The sequence below is a fragment of the Stegodyphus dumicola genome, chromosome 7, assembly GCF_044657685.1.
Source record: "Stegodyphus dumicola isolate Sdum_Otavi_A_Nest chromosome 7, ASM4465768v1".
Lineage (NCBI taxonomy): Eukaryota > Metazoa > Arthropoda > Arachnida > Araneae > Eresidae > Stegodyphus > Stegodyphus dumicola.
The window spans coordinates 138,531,307-138,557,499 of NC_140774.1; the positions used below are offsets into that span (position 1 = coordinate 138,531,307).

Sequence of the window (26,193 nt, forward strand, 5' to 3'; positions counted from 1 at the left end):
AATCACAATGACTTTGAGTATTCATTCCTAAAAATCAACTACATAATAATCTCTAACCTACAATTTTTAAATAATTATTCTTAACCCTACAGTTCTTAATTCAGAGCGTGGTTAATGTTTTTGCTCTTAGCCTTATGGCTACGTATGCTGACCATATGCCTGATCACAATTGTTTCGGCACTGAATTTAAAATTGTGTCCCCGATGTGTTGTTTATTGATAGGAGCGGTAGTTCAAAATGTAGATTAGATTAGATGACCTAATGGGCCTGGCCGAAACGTACCCCCAGGCTAAATGCGAGGAAAAAGAAAAAGTGCTGTACGTCTTAGCTGAGAAGAGATTCTGAAGTACATGTTTCTTTCTTTGAATGTAATTTTCTTCAGACTTTTGTACATAGTATTGCGTTTTTCATTATTTTATCTCCCAAATGAAAGTACTGAATTTATTCGTTTAGAGCTATTATTAGACGGATGAAAACCATTAAGAGGTTGCAATTTCTAACAAAATCAAGGTCGTCTGAAGCAAAAACAAAATTTGCCGAAATTGTGAAGTAAAGGTAGTGAACCTCAGCTCTTGAACATAAACATTCATGAAACAGCTCTTGAAGATACAACATCCAGTTCAAATGAAGATGCTACCTTATAGCCACTGAGTTTGTGTAGCAAGAAGCTGAGATTATCATTCCAACTCACTTGAGTTTTCCTTTTTGGTGTAGTCTGCGGTATAAAATAATAGGATATTTTCCTATTAGGTATTAAATAGCGCTTACCGGAATCGCATGACTGCCAGGTGCATTCAGTATGTCAAAGAACAGCTGTCTGCTCAATGGCATACTTTTAAAACTATTAGATATAAAGATATTTTGATAAATGTTAAAAAATTTTTGTTCCAGTTAGCCTATTTCCTGCTCTAAACTAGTTATCTTTCTATATTAAAAACTACCATTTGCATGAAATTTCTTGTAAAAAAATGTTCAATTTTTCTCCTATTTACAGTTTATAATCGTTGAAACACGAGGTTCCAGTTATAAAAATCAAAATAATTAACCTATTATAGGTTTTATACTTCAAACGTCTATATTTTCGGCATGAACATCTTTTTCTTTCCGGAAATTAAACTTCTTTTGCCATGTTCAGGATTTAGGAAAACATTTTGTGCACTGTGCTCCTAGCCACACATTATTTCGTCCAGATGATGAAGTTGAATTAGATAAGAATATTGGCTGATTACCGTTTACCAGACTCTCAAGTTTACACTTCAGTTCATGGCTTTATTTGTGTCTTTCGAATCTAATATATTTGTTTCTTAAGATTTTCTATATGTTAAACACGCTGAACTAAATCTTTTCTATATATTTATTGCTTTGATGTTGCGGTATTAGTGTTTATTAAATACGTGTTCACGTCTCAGATGTATTTAATTGTTTTCTGCATTTGGATCTGTCATGTTGTAAAGCACCTTTTATCTTATTTACGTTTATTGTCTGCCGCCTAGACGGGATAGTGGTTAATGACTCTGACTATTATACCGAAGTGCCCGGGTGCATATAAGCATTCTGTACCGCACCACGCACTCCTTAGGCTCGAGCGTACACCTCCATACCAATTTTTTACATTTTGATAGCAGTATCGAAAAGATTATTACTGTCATTGACGTGCGCTATATTTTTGGTGCCATGAGATTACACTTCTTATGGCACTGTAGTGTGGTGAATTAAATTTAAAAATTGTCGTGAATTTTTTCCCTAGAGAGAAAAAGTATTATTTCTTCTAGTGTGCTAACCAGTAAATATGTATTAATATTCGGTGCAGAGATTTTTAATAAATGTATTCTTAATTTAAAACTGTTCATAGTAAAGGTATGGTGATTATTAATTTATTATTTCATGTTCATTATATATCCATTCATTGCAGATGCAATCTCCGAAATAATGAGACAAATCAGTTTTCGCAGATGCCAAAAATGTTGAGTTAACATAATACACAGTAAATTCAATATATTTCTAGTTAGTCAGGATGAGTAAAATTTATTTTTGAAGTTAGACTAATATAGATTTGCATTAGAGAAATACGTATGTTTATATTGTATAATATTACTTTATGAATACTGCCCATTTTTAATGTGTAATATCTTTCGTACCTTTCTGTGGAAACGGTGTTTATCAGATAAGCAAGTTCCTTTCCTTATACACGTGTATTAAATTCAGCGACAATACTGAAAATACATTTTTATTGCATTTAAGGCAACAGAATATTAGAAATGGGAAAGGCATGAATATTAACATGGAAATAACCATATGCATTTGTAAAAGAAATATTTTCTTTTGCAAATGTGAAATTACAGTGTGAAAGGAAACGAACGCAACAAAATTGCAATAATAATATACTTACGAGTACACACTCCCTTTACAGTTGGGTCGAAATTCGTTGGATAACGCTTATTTTACTAAGCGTTTTGCTTATTTTACTAAATTCTAGAACTTCCCATTTATATAATCTAAGCGCTTAAGTTTGCGTCTGGTACTAAAACCATCTTTAACCCTTTTGCCGTCCTCTCCTGTACGCGAAAATTTCTTCCCAGCGGCCGTTTGTTTTTCGTAGCGTGTAATGTTGTTTTCTCTGTACATCATAACTTTCCATACATTACTTTCGTAGTAAATGAATGTCAATGAATATTAAGTAAAATTATAAGGAAGTAAAGCATAATGGAAAAATAATAATATCTCTGCTTATTTCTAACAGCAGGATAATTTGATAACATCTGATCCAGGCGGTCCACTCCTCCCATTTTGCTGTTGTAATCTTTTACAATTATTGGTTTTTTATAGTTCTTTTCCGTGTTCCAAAATCAATCATCGATTTATTATGGACTGTACTCATCAAACGTATATCCTACTTGTCTTTCCAATTCACAACCTTATTTTTTCTCTTTTTCTGCTGAGTAGACGTTGAAGCCATCTCTCACTGTCATGTATCTTATGTAAAATGGCTCGAACATTCATAAAACCCGGGGCATATTCAATTATAAATAGATTGCCTGATTAGTGCTACCCTCTAGAAGGTATTAGAACAAACAAAAATAAAAACTCAAACAAATAAACATTTAGAAAGCGTTTTAAACGTTTAAAGGTTTTAAAATATAGAAGAACGCTTGAGGCGCATTACGGCTGCTCTGCGGAAGTTTCATTTGAAGGCGCTAGACGCGTTACGGACGACGAAGAGGTTAAAGGATTTGTAATTTTATTATTCCATAAAACAGAAAGCCATCTGAAGAACGCTGCAAATAAATCTTTTCGTCTGGCATTATTGTTAAAAGAAAAACAAATGATAATTTTAACATTTCCGTGTCACTCATGTGCGTCCTTCAACGAAAAAAAAAACCGTAAAAGTGCCTCCTAAATGTCAATACGCCAAGAAAAAACGATGTCATAGGAAAGTATGTCCAATCGCAAGCACGAATGTTTTTCCTACGCGCGTGGCGCGGTACAGAATGATTATATGCTGCCCGGGCTCTACCCCGGAGAAGGCCTGGATGTTTATAAATGTGTAGTGCTTTTGTGCCATGCGGGCACTCCAAATATACGGCGAGCTGGAGGTCCACTGGTGTGGTTTGGTGATAGGAGAGAGGGGTGGATCCTTGGAGCTCTGTCCTTCAAAATTGAGATGGAAGCAGAAGGCCTACCTATTAGAGCCTCTTGCAACCATTTAACTAATGGAAATACATAGCCTTAACTATTGAAATGAAAACAGAATTTATGAAATGTATTTGCATTGCTAAACCTATGAACTGGTCATTTGATGACATGAACTGGATGCATGATTATGTGACTGCAGCAAAAGTGCGATGAAATGATTGGCGAAGTTGTAAAAACCTCATTTTGTTCTAAACAATTATTTTTATTTTAAGAAACTTTCCTTTCGCTTCTGATTTCAGTTTTCTGCCAGAATGCAAATTTAAATGATGTATGTGTAAATCTAAATGAGTTCGGAGATAGTATTTAAACAGCAGAATTTAAGAAGTAGAAGTCGAGTACTACTTCTTTTCGCAGTAGAGGAGTTAGTTTCGAATTTATGCCGCGTGCTTGAAAGTAACTCTGTAGCTGAACATTTGGTGCTAGCCACTTACTTTAATTTATATTGATATTCTAGGCTCAGGTTTTTTGTGTGTGGTTTAGATTGAATAGGAGCCAGTTGTGTAGCTAAAATTTAATTAATTGTTGATTGTACAGACTATTTTGTGTTCACGTTACTTATCCACAAGTGGTGGTTAAATTGTGAGCACCGAGTGAGTGCATATTCTGCTCCGTTTAGTTAAAATATAAAGGTTGTTATAACCTTCGTTTGTAGTTACCTGTTCGTTCAAGACATAGGAGAATTCGCTACTTCATCTTTCAGTAGGGCGTTATGCTCCCAAAAGGAACAAGAAGACTCGTAATAAGGAGACGAAGTAAAGAAATGGAGCTACTAAAAGTGATCTTGTAATGTATTTTCTCTCTCCTTATCGCCTGCCTTTGTAGTGCAATTGAAGCACATCCAGCAAGTATTCCGGACGTCCAGGAGTTCGAATCCTTATGAGGGCATAGCTGATTTTTCATAGTTCCTGAGTTCAAAATGACGATAAAAATGTGACTTTGCAAATTAACTAAAATTTGTCACCACCAGGATTTGAGAATGAGTTTTCTTCTCCTCAGTAACCCTTTAAGTGGAAGAGAATGTAAAATATCTTCTTCCTCCTCACACCGTACCTTCGTGGTAAGCACGTCCGGCTGGTATTCGCAAGGCCCAGAACTCGAGTCCTGGTTAGGGCATTGCACATTTTTCATGTCTTCTGCTTCGATAAACCTAGCGACATTGCAATCTCAAGAACTTATATCAGGAAAATGATAAAAGAGTGAAGTTAATAGAGATGTGTTATAAACATATAACCAAACCACCATTGTCACTGATATAGATGTGTATGATACAGAACAGTGATTTTACTTCTCAAGTTAATTAATTGAGGCAAGCCCAGAAGTGTTACATGCATATAGTGGAGTATGCCTTTGTTGAGGAATTTCTAAGGGAAACACATTTTCGTTTATGTTTCACATAGAACGAACCATGAAAACCACATACAGCCAGCTTCTCTGTCGGTCCACTGCGTCGAACCTTCATCGATGTTCTGTGATCTTACACTCGGCAGCGGATGAGAACGATTTTGCATTTGAAGAAAATGAAGATCAATAAAAGCAAATGAAAATTGTTTATCTTTTACCTAACTAAATGTTTTTTATAGCATACGTAATTTTTATTACTGCTTATTTGCAGAATACATTTTACTTTTGCTTTTTTATTTATTATCTGTAAAAGCAATTTTGTGTATTTTTTCGTCTAAACGAAGGATTAGTTTATCTGGCTGGTCCGGCCCCAAACAGGCCGATTAATTAGAAATCTAATATATCATTAAACTATCATTTGTAGTGGAATTGTTCGTTCATAAACACTTTACCTTTTATTTAAATTTGTTTCACGAACTTTCATGTGTTTGTGTTTAATCATACTAATATATAAAGTCAATAAATACAGAATTTTTTTTAAACATTTTAGAAGAGAAATGTCACTTGTTAATTATTTTAAATCAATTCCAGTGTGTAAACTAAATTCAATTACACATATCATATCCATTTAATACTTCTAAATCATTTTTATTGTAAATGTTTTTCAAAGGTATTGTAAGAAACCGTAATATTAGATTTATTAGATTTTTCTAATGTAAAGTTATTGTAGAAACTAAGTGGCGAATATTACATTTTTATTTTTGTTGATGATGGATAACAGACTTATGTTTCCATGACTATATTTCCTTTTGTACCTTACTGAGGGTATTCTTGCTTTTCCATTACATTATATTAGTATGGTCTATTCGTCATCTTATGTCTGTCTTTGGTAATAATGATAAATATCCCGAGTTGCAGAGAATAAGAGCCGTCTGTCAATGCAATTACCTCAGAATAAGCTGGTACGTTTCTTCTGACAATTAGCAATGCAAGATCGTGTGTGATCAGGTTATGCGAAGACAGCTGAGAGAGTAATTCGATATTTTTTATCAGTAATCATTATCATGGTAAAGCGTATTCAGTGGCAGATGTTTTATCAGCGAAATATTAGATAAAAGTATTTGAATCGCTTCAGCGCTGTTATGTTATTGATGATTGAGTTGCAAGTGCGATGTCAAAAGAATGAAAGAAGCCTACCGTTGCAAAGAGACAACAAGATGATTAATTATGCGCGAAATCCATGTAAGACTGAAGGTTCACTACTTATGAAATTCACAGTAACCCAATGTCATTTCGAAAATTTAGTATATTGACATTCGATGATATTCGATATTATATTCACATTCAGATTCCCTGCAATATATTTCATCTACCATCCTTTTAAAGGGTTAGTTTTCCTTTAAAATGTCAAATATATGCCCAAGATGTAATCAATTTTAGAGTTCAATAACTTTCAAAATAACTGTAACATTTTTCAAAATGAATAATTTTACGATTTAACAAAATTATGAAATTGTGTATACTTATTTCGATATTTTTACCAATATTAAAATATTTTAAATAAAATAAGCGTATTTTCTTCATCCTTCACATAAAACTGTAGTACTTACTGCATATAATATTATGGATAAACAAATTACTATTTTTAGCAGAATTTATCCGAATTAAAATAATGTATAATTCAAGTGACTTATTTCAATAAAATAACATTTGTTTAAATTTAACATTTTTATTTTTATTTTTAAAACCCCAAAATCAGTTATTTTATAAGGTATTTCTCACGCTTTCTTAGCGTGCCTTCGTGGTGTAGTGGTCTGCACACTGGGTGCGTATTCCAGAGGTCCGTGGTTCGATTCCAGGGGAAGGCGTTGCTCATTTTTCATCTTTCCTGCTTACAAAAAATTCTAATGTCTCTACAATTTCTCAATATAAAATTAAAAGTAATTTCAAGTTTAGATAAATTTTCTGTTCACGTAGAATTTATACAATTGATCAAAATTTCTCAAACTTCTGACCAATGATTTCAGAGAAATCATGCACGCAAACAGGAAAATTATAGGTTTGAGGAAGCTTAAATTAAAGAAATAATTACTTTTAAATTTGTACGAGAATATGATATTTTAATATTAATAAAGAAATATAAAATGTATTTATAAGTAAATATTTTAAGTATGCATAAATGTTTATTTAAACACTACTGCATACATACTCATCAAAATTTTAAATCAGTCAATGAAAAGTGACGAATTAAAATTTTCCTATTTTCAAATCTAATTATAGTTCTAAAAGTTCTCATGTCATAACCACAGTAATGAGTTCTTTATAAATATATAGTGTTTGAACAATTAAGCAAACTTTCTTTAAATTTTAATTATTCACATCATAGAAATCATTCGTGCAAGTTGGAAAATTCTCTTTCTCTGAAATTTTAATGGAGGAATGAAGTATGTTAATGTCTTGTAAGCGTATTACTTTCTGAAAATTCATAAATTTGTGGGGACATCAGATATTTTATTTCGGGCAAAGAGATATAAAATATGTCCCCGATCCTCTCCGGGGCGCATATAAGCATTCTGTACCGCGCCACGCACATAGGGGAAAATCCGTACTTGTGAGTGGACACATTTTTCGATAACATCATTTTCTCTTGGCGTAATGACACTTAGATGGAATTCTTACGATTTTGTTTTCGACGAATGACGCGCATGGGCGATACGGAAGCGTGAAAAGTATCGTTTGTTTTCTTTTAAACGAAAAGATTTAGCTGTAGCTTTCTACAGATGACTTCCTGTTTCATGGAATTATAAAATTGTAAAATCTTTCAAAGATGCTGTTAACATCAGAAGCAATCTTAAGCGTTTAGATTATATAAATAGATGAGTTCGTGAATTTAGTGTAAAAACCAAAACAGGGCAATCTCGATCCAACTATAAAGGCACTATGTGCTAGTAAGTATATTATTATTATTGCAATTTTGTTGCATTCTATTCCTTTCACATTGCAGAAAATATTTCCTCGTAAAATGCTATGTTATTTGTATGTTAATGCCCATGTCATTTCTAAGTACACTTTTTATATTAAATTCACTACACTGCAACTGTTGTAAAGAGCAATAAAAATGAAAAGCACGTAATAATCGTTTCGGTACTTCTTTCAACATGTAAACAAACGGCATGGAGGTGTACCCTCGAGCCCAAGCAAAATCAAGGCGTTCCTAAGTGTAGAGGAAGTGATGTCATCAGAAGCCATATCCACTCACGAGGAGGAATATTTCCCTATGTGCGTGGCGCGGTGCAGAATGTCTATATGCCCCCGAGACGCATATTCTGGATATCCGATTGCTATGTGGACATGCTTTCCAGTTACACCTCAAAGACATGTGGTAAAGAGAGAGAAAAGCCTTAAAAACTCAGATATATATGCTGATACGTTAACTTTTCTATCAAGCGTAAGTATAAAATTGTACACAGAAATATTTTATGCGTAGTTAAGGGAATTTAATGAGAGGAATTTGCTGAAATGCAAATGTAAATCATATCATCTGGCCCTTTAAACTGCTAAAGCTTAGAATTCTTTTTTATCACAGCATTGGTTCTAGAAAGAATTTCTTAAGTGGGGTTAGTTCAAACTGTTTAAAAGAAATCAAGTTTTAACATAACCTAAAATAACGTCGATTTTTGAGTAGAAGTTAGTTAAAAGTATCTGGCTCCTTAAAGAAACTCTTATCAAATTATATAAAGCTTTGTAGTAACACGGGGTGCATAGACTTCTCAAAAAGCATTCTAATTTGTGTCACTTTAAAAAATTAATTTTTAAGCCTGCAAATGGTTCCGAATTCCTTGTATTTTCGAAATGATGTACATTTATCACATTCAAAATTCCGCTTACTTTAAAATGTTCAATATGTATTAAATATTTTTCCAGATCATTTTCAATAGCTCTAAATTTTTTACTTTTGCAAATCATTCAATACTGTAATCCTTTTATTTAAATTTTATTTTAAGTAATTAGCAATAATTTTAAGTAATTAAATTTAGGCTTTTTATGGTAGTATTTATGTCGTATTTATTAGGTAAAAGTCTGCTTTTAGTATAAATCATATCTGTTAATTTTATGATATATACAATTAAAAATGTTGGTTCTAAAGAAACCTGAGTTGCCGAATTATAGTTTATAAGGCTTAATAATGACTGGCTAGAATGAAATAAATTTAGTGTCAATATTCATATGATTGTTAGTCTTAGAATAAGTTCACAAAGCTTCCCAATAAGCGCCATAGTGATTGTAATAAATGTAAAGATTGTTGTACATGGTTGGTTTATTATACTAAATCTTAAGGTTATCCTTCAATCTAAATTATGGCATAATAGCTATAATAAATTTAAAGATATATCTAAACTCAGACATTGATTTTTTCCTCACGTTTACTTTACAGATGTATCTAAATGTAAAAAACTTTACAATAAACACAAGTCTTGAACATACAGGCTTATTCAAAAAGATATCGCCATTTCTAAAAAATTAATAGCATGCAATTTTGAACAACAGTTTCGCAAATAATTCAAAAGCTTTAAGGATTTAAAATATCAACTTTAAACGCTATGACGAAAAGAATCCTTTCCAAAAATCATAAATGGGTAAAAGTCATAGGACGTTTGTTGTTACAATGATCCACTATGAATTGCACCCAGAAGTGTAATATTTTAAAATTTTTAATTAGTTTACTTTTTAAAAATGGAGTTAATGAGATTCAAATTGCGCTGTGAATAGCATTCGAATATGCAAGATGTCGTAATTTGTAATGTTTCTAGTGCATTAGAAAGTGCATAAATTAGAAAATTCCTAAAGTCCTAAAGATATGTTAATTACAAAAGTTATCATTATCGATGCAAATATTTAAGAAGAAATGGTTTAAGCAGTTCAAATATGTTGTCATTTCTGAACATTATCCTTTTTGTCATCATTACTTATTTTTTTTTTGTCATCATCACTAAATTTTAATGTCCAAAATGATTAGCTTTATAATAGTCCCCTGATGAAATAAAAAGTAGAAAGTAATTTTTAAATGTAATTTTTAAATCTTGACATTCCACGTATGCTTTTAAAAGCTTTTATTTCACAGTGCTGAAAATAAATATTCATTAAAATATATAATATTCCAATTTTTTGAAAATTCTTCTTGAACTCTACGGTTTGATTAAATGGAAGATTCTAAATTTCTATATTTTCGGATTTTTATCCATTAGCATGGGCACAAAACGATCACGATCCTTTATTTAATATAGGATTTGAAAATTTTATTGGAATATTTTTTTCCAAAATATTAAATATGAATGTCTAAGAAATCATTCCTGAGCTCTATAAAATTAGCACAAGGTCTTCTCCTAGAAACGCACGTTTGGATTAATTTTAGCCCTAAAGGCAGGAATAAACAAAGAGAATAAAGAAAATTTTGCTACTTGCGATAGAAAGCTCACTTAAATAAACGAAAATGAATGTTTCAAGATTTCTTCTAATGGGTCATTATTCTTCTTAAAAGCCACTAGAAAGTTCAAGTGGTAATTGTCTTTTTGAAGTCGCGAAGAAATCAAAAACCAAAACGATTACCATTTTAATATTTGTATTTTTTCCCCATCACTTTAATAAACGTTTCGAGAGATAAAATAGGTGATATGTTTGGCAAGATCTTAATCTTTATTCTTCAACCACAGTTTGTAATGAACAGCGTTCAGCTTGTAATATATTTTTTTGCATATTTCAGAGTTTTGAGAGTTGTCGTTTTCATACATTAACCATTTTGATTCCTCTAATTATACTTATTCCATGTGTGTTCATAATTTGCTTTTGTAAAAACAGTTCATTAGTATATTATGTAGAGTTGTGGCCAAAATTGTGGACACTTTTGGAAATTTTTATGTTTTTGAAATTTGTATGCTTATAGAAAATGTTACGTTTCGCAAAATGCAAACTTCTATATATCATTTTAAAGAGAATTTATTACTGAATTCAATACAAAACACAAAATTCAATTATTTGCAATGCAAAAAAAAGTTATATGTACTTTAATATAAATAAAAAACACAGTTATGATGTGGTTTGTAATGTCTAGCTTTTCTGGCCAATCACTGTTCTTGTTCTGAGAACCAATCAAAAGTTAGTAACTGCCAGTAGAAGCTGACATCATGTTTACACTTGAAACAATTCATTATTTTGGTTTGTTCTGTAGAAGGAGGACCTATTTCTTATACACTGCAATTACAAGTAGAAATTTTTGCAAAAATTTTTAATATTTAGTCAAGAAGCAATGACATCAAGTAAAAGAGTAGATTGGACACCTTGAAAGAGATGTAATATTATTGTGTTACGATAAAGTGGTCTTTCCTATGCTGAAATTGCAAGACAGGTGGGTGGTTCAGTGACTATATCTGAAGTCCGAAAGTTTTCTTTACGATATCAGGAGACAAATTCAATAAAACCAAAGAAGGAAAAGGCCTAAAAAGATGCACCACATCTATTGAAGACAGAAGAATAAAAAGACTATGTCTCCAAGATAGAAAAAGCGGCCATCACAAGTGATCTGAATGATGCTGGTGTTTCTGTCAGTTCAAGAACAATCACGAGAAGATTAACAGATGTTGGACTGAGAGGTAGAATTCCACGAAAAAAGCCTTATCCTAATTTTCAGCAACGAAAAAAAAAAGACTACAGTGGGCAAAGGAACACATTAATTGGACAGATGATCAGTGGTCACAAGTTATATGGAGTTATGAAACTAAGATATCGTTATTCGGTAGTGATGGGCGAAAATATGTAAGACGTAGAATAGGAGAAGAGCTACGTCCTGACATCCTGACTGCATTCAAGCAACTGTGAAGAACCCAGTTAGTGTTATGATTTGGTCATGCTTGTCAGCAGATGGTATTGGTCGCCTTCATGTCATCGATGGGACACTGAATGCCAGAAAATACATTGACACTATTCTAGAACCAAAACTTCTACCTTGCATCAGCGATCTTTTTCCCAACAATGCTTCGTTTATTTTTCAGCAGGATTCTGCTCCTTGCCACACGGCCAAAATATCGAAAGAGTGGTTTCGTACAAAGAGCATTAAATTGTTGTCATGGCCAGGAAACAGTCCTGACCTCAATCCTATCGAAAATTTGTGGCACCGTTTGAAAACTCGTGTCCGAATGAGGCGCCCATCAAATAAAAGGGAACTAATTGAGGCTATAATTGTTTCTTGGCATCATGTCATCATGTAATAACGAAAGAAGAGCTTAAAACTCTTGTCAGCTCAATGAAACGTTGATGTGAAGCTGTAATCAAAAATAAAGGGTACCCTACTAAGTACTGATAACTCACTGCAATCATCGCTATCTAATGTATATCGATAACTATTATCGTTTAACTTTTTTTTGTATTGCAAATAATTGAATTTTGTGTTTTGTGATGAATTCATTAATAAATTCTCTTTAAAATGATATATACAAGTTTGCATTTTGTGAAACGTAACGTTTTCTATAAGCATACAAAGTTCAAAAACATAAAAATTTCCAAAAGTGTCCACAATTTTGGCCCCCACTGTACTATTTGGTATATTTTCTTTTCTGTAGAGTTTACGAATATTCTATAGTACGCACTGTATTTCCAAGCACAATCAGATCAAGAATAACCAATGAAACTGGACTTAAAAATAATATTGTATTTTTTAGAATGTAAAAAGCATGCACATTTTCAAGAGTTACCTCAATTTGTCTGAATGAAATAATGTTTAAAAGTGTTTTATTTGAGGAAAAATGGTTTACTGTATTTTATTTACATAATTTTAAAAGTTATCTAAATTGTTTCTTTTGTGATTGCATGAAATAATAGTTTTAGAAGTAGGTTAATGTAACTGAAAAGGAAATATTTAGAAGAAACCCATTTAGAAAATCTGTCTTATTTTCGCGGGAAGAGTATTACTTTGCTTGGTAATTTATATAAACTTACAACCTTATCTTTATTGTTATAGCTATTGCTATTGCTAAGGACTGTGTAAACTAGATTTTTACTGCTGAGTAATGCTGCAATGGTTCAGAGAGTTCGCGTCTGGTTTTGAAAATACTGAGCTTGTAAGTATAATCTGGAAGAAGTTTGCAGCGATCGCCCATCCACTACAGATTCATATCTCATCAAAACCTCTTAGTTGATGAAACCCCGCGATATACTCTTCATGCAACAACTACCTAAGCAATCTATGTTATACAAGCACTTCATAAAGTTTGACTATATCAGTTTTTCAGAAGCATGGTTTTTGCATTAGTTAGCAGAGAGCACCCTCCTTAGCCGCATTTCGATGCATGGTTTTCTTCTTCAACGAAATAAGAGAGATCCATTTTTCAAGAGATTAACTACTAGGAGTGAAAGTTGAGATCTTGATTAAAGTGCAGCCATAAACATTCTTGATGCAGCTGTAATAAGCCTTTAATGGTAGCAAAGTCCTGTCATCACCCACAGAAGGTTTGACTTTTAATTTGATGGGATTGAAAGCGCATCATTTATTGCGAACTGCTTCCACAAGAGGAAACAATTAATTCAAAGAAACCAGACTGATAGAAGCAATCGATAAGAAACCGCAAGCATTAACAAATAGAGGACACGTCATTGACCAGTACAATAACGCCCGATCCAATGTACCCTGAGATATTGGAAACAAATAGTTAACATTCGATTGAGAGGCCCTATATCCTGATGATAACATGATATTGCAGCACGGGGTAATTACCTATTTTTTTCATTAAAAAAACTCTTTCACCAAAAGATTTAGTTCAAAAAGTGACATTAAATGAACTTCCAACAGTATATTGATGAAAAAATCACAAAGATCAGAATGGTATTATGAAGTTTTCAGAAAAAGATGAAGGATGATAACAGATTAGAATGGACTATACATAATCCAGTAATAAAATGCAGAACATAAAATGGCATGCATTCTTTACATACTTTTAAAATGAAACTTTTTGGGCAACCTAATATGATATTAAGATTAATATTTACAGAAACGAAATATGAACCAGAGAAGTCTTATTCATGCATCGAAAATCTTATTCTTACACAGTCGGAAATTTCATTTGTGGGAAATGTTTGCAGAGTCTATTTATGATATATATTATATACGCATGAGTTATTTTATGTCAACAGAATTGTATAAAAATATTTTTCGTTTAGTTTTTGTGGCAGCAGAGATACCTTTTTCATTCAACAGGAAGAAATCAGCTTTCGCAGGATTATAATCAAAAGAGAAAATTTTAAAGAAAACATGACATATACTCCATGTTGATAAGTGCCTGAGAGGTAGATTAAAGCAAAGATAGCAGAAAGATAACCGATTTGTGTTACATTTTAAAGAGAAACGTTATGCAATATATGTAGTAAATTTTTGTACAAAAACTGTTTCTCTGAGATTGATTGCAAGCAGATAGACAATACATTTTTTTCATGACGTGCAACTTAATATTGCCAAATGTTTACATTTTGGAAAAGAGGCGAATGTTAAATTTTTCTCCAATCCCAGTCTTAAAACGTACTCTTTGATATCTGGAATTTTTTTAATCAGAAATGTCTCAAATCTTTCATTTCAAAATAATGATGAAAAGAAAAAATCTGTTAATCTACTTAATCTATTTTATTGCATTGTCAAATCATAAACCAATATCTTTTCATTTCCTTGTACAAAGCGAAGGAAGTATTGTAATGGTGAAAAATTTCGGTTTTTCACACAACTGAAATATCCATTTTGACCGTTTCTGAATTTATTTTAACTATGCTTTTTCGTAATATCTGTACGTAATGACAGAAAAGAGGACTCTTTATTCCAAAACGGCTTATAAAACGCATTAAAATTAGATTTTTTCGTGTCGTCTGTAGGTGCGTATCCTTAAGACGTTGACATTTTGTATATGAGACTGCCATAACATATAATTCTGCCCTTTTGTTATTATTTAATTCTTTCGTTGCACCAACCCCCCTAATGACGACACAGCTAAAGATGTAAATTTCATTTTCATTTTGAGTTTTGACATATTTTTTCCTTATTTCTTGCAATTTGCCCACGATGCTTCTGTTTTACACTTTTTGCATGTGGTTTATTCTGAACTGAATATGAGAGGAATTTAAACGTGTTTTTATTTGATTTTATATTGCATATTATTACCTCCACATGTTGCGGCTATCAGCTCGTATTTGGATTAAATTTGGAACTGTTTTTTACTTTGAATTTATTCTTTTATATTTACTTTTATATAAATAAATAGATACAGATATACCCACGCAACATATCCGCTTTAAGTCTTTTCCCGGCTTTTATTTTTGTCATCATTGGTCGTAGACACATACTTCCAATTACAAAACTGTTTCAAATGATAAAAATATTCATTTTTTGGCGATTTCAGTTTTAAAGAGAATCAATTTGGGATAAATAACGAATTCTAACTTTTAATGCTGTTTCCCAGTTCTCATATTTATATTTAAGAAAGTTTTATACTCGTTATGAAAAATAAAAATACAAGAACTTGATTCATTTACGACAAAAATTGATCGAGATGGTTAATTTCAGAATTTGTAGCTTTTCATGTCATTTTCAACTTGTCTTGAGAGATCGATAAGTTAGAGTAATTCGAGGAAAAACACTTAAATATAAAGTGCAGCAAAAAAATTTGTATAATTTAACAGGCGCACAAGGAAGTCGTGTGGTGACCATATATTTTTTAATTTATCATGGGCACCTAATGTTTTTATTATTCGAAATGTAAAATTGTAGATAAATTCCGTAAATAGACTTACGTTATTCCCCTTAAAGTATAAGATGAATTATTTTTCTTCTTTGAGTGCGTTAGTTATCATATTAATTTTAGTTAAAAGCTCTTTTGCAATCAGTTTCTTATCATTTAAGTTCTGAAAGTATAGAGTAATAGGTATTTGTAAAACTTTTATTTAAAAGTAATGTGTTACTACTGCCTGAAATAAAATATTTTTATCTTCCACTTGCCAGTGCGTTGCTATTTAGTAAAGTTTGAGATACTTAACTCTCAAATTTAATATATCTGCTGTAATATAACAAAATAATTTAAAAGCAATTAACTCAGTTCTTAAGAATAAATGTTTAATTCTACTCTGATTGATTTGAATAACAATGCATTTTAATCATAAGATGTCTAATCAGAAATAGAGAATATTTTCTAGAAATTACACTAGGTGGACTTATTAAAATCATTATACATTTTCTTTTTTATAATAACTGTTTTAAGCGACTGGCCACACAAGGCGGCTAGTATTATTTGTAGTGTTGCTGTGCATCATTTAAATATTAACTGTTTAGTGCAATAAATAACTTCTAATTCTTTAAAAATAATAGTTTTAGAAGTAGGTTAATGTAACTGAAAAGGAAATATTTAGAAGAAACCCATTTAGAAAATCTGTCTTATTTTCGCGGGAAGAGTATTGGATTTAGTAATGACTTTTCCAAGAGTAACCACAGACATAAAACAAATGCAATCGGATTTCTTTCTTTTTCAGGCTTGTGGGTGTAATGAGCGTCGATGTCGATGTCACTGACATGGACATTAATCAATGCGACCAGCTGTCAGTGGGGGAGAACGTATCCATGTGGCAGATGGAAGCCTTCCTAGGAACACACAAGTGTCATAATCGAACAAGCAAGGTTAGCTTTCTGATCGTTAAACTGGTTTTGTTTTTATGATGCATTACAGTTTAGTCCGAGTGATGTTTATTTTTGTTATATACTTTTCTATGTTCGCATTCACCTAATTGTAGATATATGGTTAATAAAGGTAACGTAAAAAAGAAAGTGATATGTAGGGTTCATGATTGTGTTTCAAAAGGAATGAAAGTCATTTTAATTTTATATATGGTACAACAAATGGTATTTAAATATTGTTTCAGCCTTTTGTATTAATTTTTATGAGTCTTGTTGCAATATTTAATTACTGACATTTTAATAAAGGGTGCTCCAGTAAGAATGATATGATATTAAAATAAAATAAAATAAAAACTATGTCAGATACAAACAAGCATTTTATATTATTATTAACAAACATTATTATATTAGATTTTGAATAAAGTATCATTAAAACAATTCACACTGACTTAATACACGTTAGCGAATTCAATGAACCCAATTTTCGATGACTCTGTGCGATAATCTGGGTTTAATGTTGATTGCAGCGTTTGATGCTTACTCTTAATGCTTCAAGTTTTCGTGGTTGGTTTGCATAGACCTTTATTCCAAATAAGTGTTCAAAAACATAATCTAAAGGCGATTAATCGCAGTTTTTGGAGGTCAACTAACAGTTGCATTTTGTAAAAGAATCCTGTAATGCGCTTTTCCCCTCGTTTCCGTATACATTCGTGGTGTAACTGGAAGCTCCGAAGTTCGAATCCAGGAGAAGGCATTGTGGGTTTCCTCACATTCCCAACTACGAAAAATTCTAATGAATCTACAGTTCTTTCACCGAGCCTTTTCGCAATTCTTCGATAGTGCCTTTAGCAATGGGACATATGGCACCACCTTGTTGAAGTCATGTGTCCTTCATATCAGTGTTCTCTTAGTTTGGCACAAAATACTCATTATCATTAATCGCTATTATCTACTGGTCATTTTAACAGAATCTTCTCCCTCGTTTTGGAAACAAATTGATCTGGTTATGCCACTATGCCATAAACCCCACAATATAGTGAACGTTTGCGAATGCAAGGGCTTCTCGTACATCTCTTGCGTATTATTTTCCCACCAAAAAATAACAACTTTGCTTGTTAATATATCCATTTAAACAGAAATTAGCTTTATCTGATAACGTAATTGTTTTCTCAAAATTAATGGTCTTGAAACGTGTCATGATGTCATGATGAATTGTGAGAGCATACTAAGTACAAATTATAATTATCAATAGTGATAACATTTTAAACCTTGTTTCTATTTTGTTTTAAAATCATTTCATTCTTATTGGAATAGCCTTTATAACTATTTGACTTATATATTTGATTAATCTAATTTTATCTCTTCACATCTGGTTCATTTCTTATTATTTGAATTAAAATTAGTTTCATTTAATATTTCCTGTACGTCTCTACTTCCAACGTAGCATTAACGATAGAGAATAAAAAATATTTCATATGCATTTAAATGAAAAAAAATTAAAAGGGCAAATTATTTTGTATTTTAAACAGTTTGTCTGAAACCTAATACAGTAAGCAATTCCAATGCCTGCACAGCTAGCGACATAGCTTCCAATTATACACTTTTCGCTCTCCTATCCATTAATAACCTGCTGAGTACTTAAATGTAGAGAAATAATGAACATAAACAATATTTTATTAGTGTTTTAACCTTTTGACATTCAAAACGTCAATTCGTCATGTAAATTCCCTACATACATAAAAAAGGCTGTCATTACTATCTCCTGTTTCACTAACCTTATCTTTCGTATAAAAAAGATCACAAAAGAAAAAGCTCTTCTACGCAAGATAAATGACTAATTTCCTCACCACTGAATTCTAATAATGCATTCGAAATACCATTAGCTAGAAGTATGCAGGTACGTTGCAATAGGCAGAATTATAAATATTTTCCCAAAAGACGCAAGGATATAAAATTGGTTGAAGAAGAGTTTTAAGTAAAATTTCAGAAATAAACACCGGCTTTTAGTACTTTCAAATAACACACTAGAAACGAGTTTAAAAAGTAAAACTGCGTACCAAATTGTGTAAGTTTTCTTTTTGATTTTATTCAGTTCACAACTCTTTCTTGGGAAGGTGCTATCTCCTTTCTTGTTTCTTAACTCATTAATTTTAGCTGTAATTATTATTACAGTAGGCTCGTGTAATCCGGATTCGTAGGGCTGGCAAATCTGCTCAAATTATTCAAAGTTTAAATTAACGGATACATACCGAAAATAATTTTATTATTTGCTACGTTTTTCCGGATTTCAGCTTTCATACAAATTAACAGAATACCAACCATTTTTCAGTTACCGATAATTTACTGTATTTTGTCCATTGCTACCAGTACAGAACCGTAATCTTCGTTTTCTTTAAGTGTAATTTTCTTTAAACTCTTTGATATTGTTTACAAATCTTCCCTGATTTCACTGAGAGTTTACCCTTCTACTCAACAAGTTCGCGGAAATTTAGTTCACATGTGCAGTACTTGAATTTGGCCATTAAAGGACAGGATAGCAAAAAGGTGGACGAGGCACCAGAAATTCAGACGGTTTTGCTGATTAATCCTGCTGTGAAAGAACGTTAGCATACTCACTGCAGAATAAAACTAGAAAACACAGTTTGTATTGTGCAAACAGAATTAAGGCATCATTCGACCATTCGGCGGGATATTTTATTTTGAGCAAAGGACGTTTCAATAAAGATCCTTGTAACTGTTTGATTGCATTCTCGATATGCCTCAATATCCTTATTTGTTCTGATGTATCAAAACTGCACTCAAAGAATGTGAGATTTCTCACCCTTTCACTCTTTTCTAGATGGTTCTGCTTGGGTCATCCTTTTCAAATAACGCTATCAATCCAAAACGATACGACGGCCAACGTGGGATAAATATCAAAATAAGCTTTATTCTAATTTCTCTAGTAATGTCAAGAACACTGTAGCAGTTATGATATACTGCTGTAAAGAGTATTACAAAGATGATTAGATGGCAATTTTTTAAATTTCAAATAAAATTGGCTTCCAAGTATTCTTCGAGAATGATTTGAGCACTGGAGTATTTAGAAATATATTTGGCAAACACTACTAGAATAATACTTTATGTGTTTATTGCAAATTTATGCTTACAGCCAATAACATTCCATAACGTAATAGAAAATAAAAATAACCGTGTTACTGATGTTATATCTTTACCAACTTGAGATAATACTTCATGCAAATATGAAAAACTTTTAGATTAATATTACAAACACTTTATTTAACAGTAGTTGTAATTATAGAAAATAATGCATAAAATGTTGACAATTTTATCTTTTTGCAGTGTGTTTTCACGCCTGGTTTCGGCTGGATGCGTGGTTCTTATAAGTGCCAGTGCAGAGATGGTTTCTATTCAGCTACGGGAAAACCCATCTTTAATGGATCCCTAGTTGAATCCGCATACAAAGACAAGATAACCCTGAATAGGTGAAACATTATATGAATACATTATTTTATCTCTACTTGCTTCTGAATAATGTTGATTTTCCTGCTTTATAACCTCTATATTTATTATAAAAACTAGCTTTGGGGAAGTAATTTATTCACAGTTTTCTTTTGGAAAGGGGAGTTTAATTTTTAAGATATCTCTTTTCACTCTTACTATCAGGTTAATGGTTATACTAAACGTTTTAGTTATGTTAAAACTATATGCTGTTGAAAGGGATTTCATAAATAAATATTTAGATTAAATGTATTTCATCAGCTTAATTCCAAATAAAATATTTTTTCCTTCGAAATACACAATAGTAATAAATGTGAACAATCTTCAGCATCAGATTCTTACTGGGAAAAAAATTGTAAGATAATTTTAAATCTCATTCAAATTAATATTAATCTGACGTAGTTGAAACACTGACGTAGTGGAAGTCTTCTGTAATTCTATCTGCTATTGCTATGGTAAATATTTCTTACATAGGTCTTCAAACAATTGCTTAAAATTTTTGGAAACGAGTTTTTATATTTTTCTTAATAAAGCGACTCAGAACATACTATTTTCGCAATTGTAGCGTATTTTACATACATGAAGTTAAAATTAGTTTAATTATATGTATAGAAACACCTGTTACGTTTACTTTTCGCGGATTATAAGAAATTAGTTAATTTTTAATCTCTTTCTGGCCGTTTTATTCCGTTCTTTATTTTACTTTCTCTTTCTTCAACTTCGTTATCCATATAATATTCCTAAAGCGCCTTTCGCTACAATAATAACTCGAATAAATAATTATTTATTTTTAATGCCTTCGTTTACCTTCTAATAATTTTCTGCTTCTTTGAAATGACATCCGTTAGTGATGAAACATACATTAAAACAGAAACTTTTGATACTTATAAATTTATGCTTTTAAAACAAATGTTTATGCTTTTAAAATAATATGTTTATGCTTTTAAAACAAATAATATGTTTATGCTTTTAAAACAAATAATATGTTTATGCTTTTAAAACAAATAATATGTTTATGCTTTTAAAGCAAATGTTTTACCATTGCTATTAATCTTAACTCCTATTATATTCTAAAATTAGTTTTAAAGCATCAGAAATTATTTTTGTATTTTTAAATAGCTTTTTATTTTCAAACCTTTTTAACACAAGTGTATCAAAATAAGCTTTATACTAAGAATAATTCTATATAGCTTTCTACTATATAGAAATTTATAACGATTAACTGACAAACCCAAAACACTATTTCGAGCATTATCATTTGAGTTCCACGAAAATGGTGCTCAAAGCTGCGTGCAGATGCTCTTAGCATGTGAAGAAATTAATTTGAAATTTCCGTAAATAAACTAACTCTACCGTAAATGAACTACCTAATTATAGTTTATTGGGTTACAGTACACATAGAATGTACACAGTACAGTTTAGTTCACAGCACACACAGTTTACAGCACACATAGAAGAACTAAAGTAACTATAAACTAAATATAGAACAGTTATAGTTACATAACACATAACTATAAAACAATTATAGGTACAGAACAATAGAACAGTGTTTTGTTCATTATACCCTTTTCACCATTGCTAGAAGCCTCATACTTTACAAAACTCAAACATATACATTTATTCAGACTTAAATAAATTATTTTTTTAATATGTTTATATAAATTAAACGACAAAAAGTAGAGAAAATGTAGATAAAAACTGAAACTTGAATAAAAGTAGTTTTTTATATTCATAAACTAAAACTAAATATTTAACACTTAAATAATTCTGCCATGTTTGAGAATTCTGTTATGGATGTTATGTACAATGATCTACACACATATGCCGAGAGTACGTCGTTCTGATCATCTCCTGTTCGACTACATTACTAGAATAGTTTCTTAAATTTGGTTTGCTTCATATCAGAAGAAAATGCTTTGATCTTGCGAACTATAAAGAAACGTAGGTATTTTGTATGTACCTTGAAGCTCTTACGACTATTCTGATATTCTTATTTTAGTACTTTTAATTCTATCGATAAATAGCTCCGACGTTGGCGATGCCAGAACTCTTTATTCATCAATTCATCTTTATTCAAAATTATATCAGTTTTATGTACAATGAAACCTCGAGATACGAGCACCTTTGTGTACGAGAAATTCGAGATACGAGGAAATTATGAGGTAAACATTTGTCTCTAAATAACGAGCATTGACTCGAGTAACGAGCAATGAGCCAGATTATGCGTGGCTCCATTTCCTGATCCGGCTCGACTCGGGGCATCCCCTCGTCAGATCACTCAGTGTTCTTTAATCTACGTGTCTGTGCGCTTTTAAGTTAATTGTTTATTACATTTAACTTGAAAATAATTATTTCACGATGTCTCCCAAGAAGATTGTTGCCTCAGATAGTGCTGCAAAGAAAAAGAAGAAAGCCGTGGCCGTTGAAATTAAGAAAGAAATCCTAGATAAACTAGCGTGGTGTAATAGTGACGGAACTGGCGAATGACTTAAGGCCTTTCCACATCGATGATCTGTACTATTCTGAAGAAGAAGGAAGAAATTAAGATACTTGATGTAGGCAAAGGCATTACCGTTACTTTCAAACACCGTCCAAAACTCCTAGAAGCTGTTGTGGGTGTCGGAAGCTATCATAAAGGTAAACTATGGTTATATTATTTACCAGCGTCATTCATTAGAAAAGTTTATTTTTATATTTTTGGGTTTGCGAAACGGATTAACTGGATTTCCGTTACTTTCAATGGGGAAATGTGTTCCTAGATACGAGAGCTCAATGCTGGAACGAATTAAACTCGTATCTCGAGGTTCCACTGTATATCATAGATATACATAAAATTATAGATTATATATTTAGATATACATAAAATTATTTTGATCTTTAAACTGAACTGGCCCAAAATTATAAATTGAACGGCCTTTAAATGAAAGGCCACGAAATTATTGTAATCCTTAAATTAAAATTTAAATGTATGTTTATAAATACTGAATATATTTCGCATACGTAAGTGCGAAACATTTTGTACTCTATACATAATCCTATGCAAATGTTATTTTAGCATATGGTAAAAAATAATGTCATATTTTGCATTGAAAATCGTATTTTATTACAATATTAACTGATAATTCAGTAAATTCCGGGATGTTAAATGAACTTGAAATATAAAATACGATTTTTTACATCTTTTCTTGAAAACCCTTTCTTCATCTGATGCATTATATATCATAGATCTTGAAGTTTAAATACGATCTTGCCTTTGTGCAAAATAGTTTAGAATTGAAAGAGAATACAAAATTTTTGTCAACAGCCGAAGAATTAAACGAGATTCGTTCTAAATTTACAACTATTTGCAAATACGACTAGTAATGTAAATGCATCATCTATAAAACTATATTTTAATTCAAATAAAAAGTATTTCTAACATGAATCCTGTTTTTGTTCACAGATTTGAGCAGTAAACAAAAGTGGTATAGAAATGAAGACTATGCAAAATTTAAATGAAATTTAATATTTATAAAAGTTTTTGATACTTTTTGTTAACCTGAGGAATCCTAAACTAGATTTAGCGTAGCTAAAGTGTAACGCTGAACAAAATAAAATATTTTCAAATGTGCTTTTAAATTCGAAACTTTCACGATACACTTAATGAGGTTTCTTGATACGCTGGTTGGAAACCATGAGATAGAACTATTGCAAACCACTAGTTATATGTCTGATTTCCCCATATTTAAAATTTTCTATGAAATGAATGTTATTCAAAGTAATATGAGTAGGCTGCAATATTAAATATACATTACATTACAAAACTGTGATCCTCCCTTGTAAAGAAATATTACGTGCCCCCGCGTGGTCTTTCATGGTGAAGAAAGTATAACTCTCAGTTGGACAAGTTATGGTTCGAAGCTGAGCAAAGACACAATTGAAGTCTCACACTTCGGGCTCCAGAAAGATAATCTTGTAGAGTCATTAGGTTAATTGGAAGCCAAAAACGATGCAAAATATGCAACCGCCTTCGCCGGGAATCAAACCACGGACCTCTGGAATACCGGCCCAGCGTGCTACCGTTACACCACGAAGGCACGCCAGGGAAGTGGGAGAAATACCTTATAATCTTTACTAACGATGCCTGAATTAAAATTTAGTGGACTATAATTCGTCATTGTCAACTGGGTCCGTTTCTTCTTTTCTGTTGCTTTTTAGTGAGTTAAAATGTATCGAATTATCGCCACTTTCCCTTCCTTGTCCCGTCTTGTAAGTGATTAGCCCATCCAGCTGGCATTAAGAGATTCTTGGTTCGAGTCATTTCATCGAGTACTACTACTGCAACACTAACAGACACAAAACATGAATCATTTGTCGCTGTATCTGGAGTCGTCTCTATATCTGAAAGAGAACTACATTGTCTTGGAAAGGACATAAAAAAAAAAAAAACATTTTTATTTAAACAGAACTTCGGGTTGTGATTATCCAGTTTCCAGTTCTTCATTTATAATTTCATTTGAACATAAAGGCACGACTTTGTGCTACAAATAACCATAACTCGTTGCAGTGCAATCTAACTAAGAATATTCAATTCAAATTAAACGTAGATCAGTAGTCTACACATTAAATACTAAGCTATAAGCTGAATAAATTAACAACACGTCAGTTTAAACTATCGTCCGAAAAAGTCGCAAAGCCGAGATCATTACATCTAACTAGAGCTGGCAGAATCTAACCGCTAGCGCGCAATGCGAGAAATGTAATTTTTTCTGAAGAACCAAAAACATCAGCTTAAATACACAATCAACTAATAACTCTGGTGAGAAATACGGTGAGGAGAAGTTACTGTAAAGACTAAAATTCTAATAATTTTTAATCAACATACGATAGTCTGCAAATACATTGTGCGTGTTGCTAAATCTTTTTCGCAAACTTAACTTTCTATGGAAAAATATATTAGATATAATTCAGATTAAGAAAGTATGTATAATTAAACAAACTAAATATTGCTGCAATTAAGAGGAAAAATGAAGCAAATGTTAACTTAAACGATTTTTATTACTGTTTCAAGTTAATAAAACTCCTTTCATATAATTATAATGTGATACAGTTATTTATTTAAAAAACTGCTGATTTTTGCTTGGGCAATGTCTGACGCAGCTCTTTAAAAGTTTCGCGGCAAAAGGCGCAGAATTTTTCAATCTCTCCTATATACTGTTTCATTATCTGCAATGTCCATTGCAAAATAAAACACTTGTTCTTTTGCTAACAATTCATTTAACTTTTTGTACGTTTAAAGACTCTTCATCTTCTTATTTATCACGACTTTCACTGTCTGCTTGGGATTACCCAGTTCTTCATTTGTCATTTCTCGATTAAGTCTTTGACTTCTCAGTCTTTCATGTCTCAAATTCTTCATCACAAACGTTGTTCGATTTCTTTGAGTCCTTTTAACTAAAAATCCCTTAAAACTGTTGATAATTTCTGGCCACATCTGATGCCAACAAGCATTCAATGTTAGGTTAGGTTATGTATAAGTATAGGGCCTGAGTAAGTAGGTATTTACTATCAGTAAGTAAAGGCCCCTTACACTAGCGATTCTGATTAACAATGCCTTCATGGGGCCCACGGTGCTGTTCTGGTGCCGAAATGCTACTATTGTCTGGTGCACACGTAACAAGTTACATCAACGTAACAAGTTACATCATTGCCACCGCTGGAGGTTACATCAATTGTCCTGTCTTATGTTCGGACTTATGATATTGTTGAAACATTTATGATACATTATTTACATTCAATAGTTATTTCACAATTAAGATTACACCATAGTAACTTGACTGAAATCAAGCAGAACTGATGAATGAACGTTGAACTGAATAAAATTCTAATGTTGGACAAATTAAATGGTAACAACGAAGATAATGCGAATATGTGAAAGCGCGTTATGCAAATCCACGTTCGGCAAAGGTTTATTACATGTCAAC

General features: G+C 31.8%; 1 protein-coding gene across 1 annotated transcript in view; it reads left to right on the forward strand.

Moving 5' to 3' along the window:
* The window catches only part of LOC118188104 (putative G protein-coupled receptor CG31760), a 367,683-nt gene that overhangs the window by 271,520 nt on the left and 69,970 nt on the right, over positions 1-26,193 (forward strand). Inside the window, exons 5-6 of the mRNA XM_085820854.1 lie at positions 16,588-16,732; positions 20,072-20,214. Of these exons, the coding sequence (XP_085676980.1) occupies positions 16,588-16,732; positions 20,072-20,214 (288 nt within the window). The remainder of the gene's footprint in view (positions 1-16,587; positions 16,733-20,071; positions 20,215-26,193) is intronic.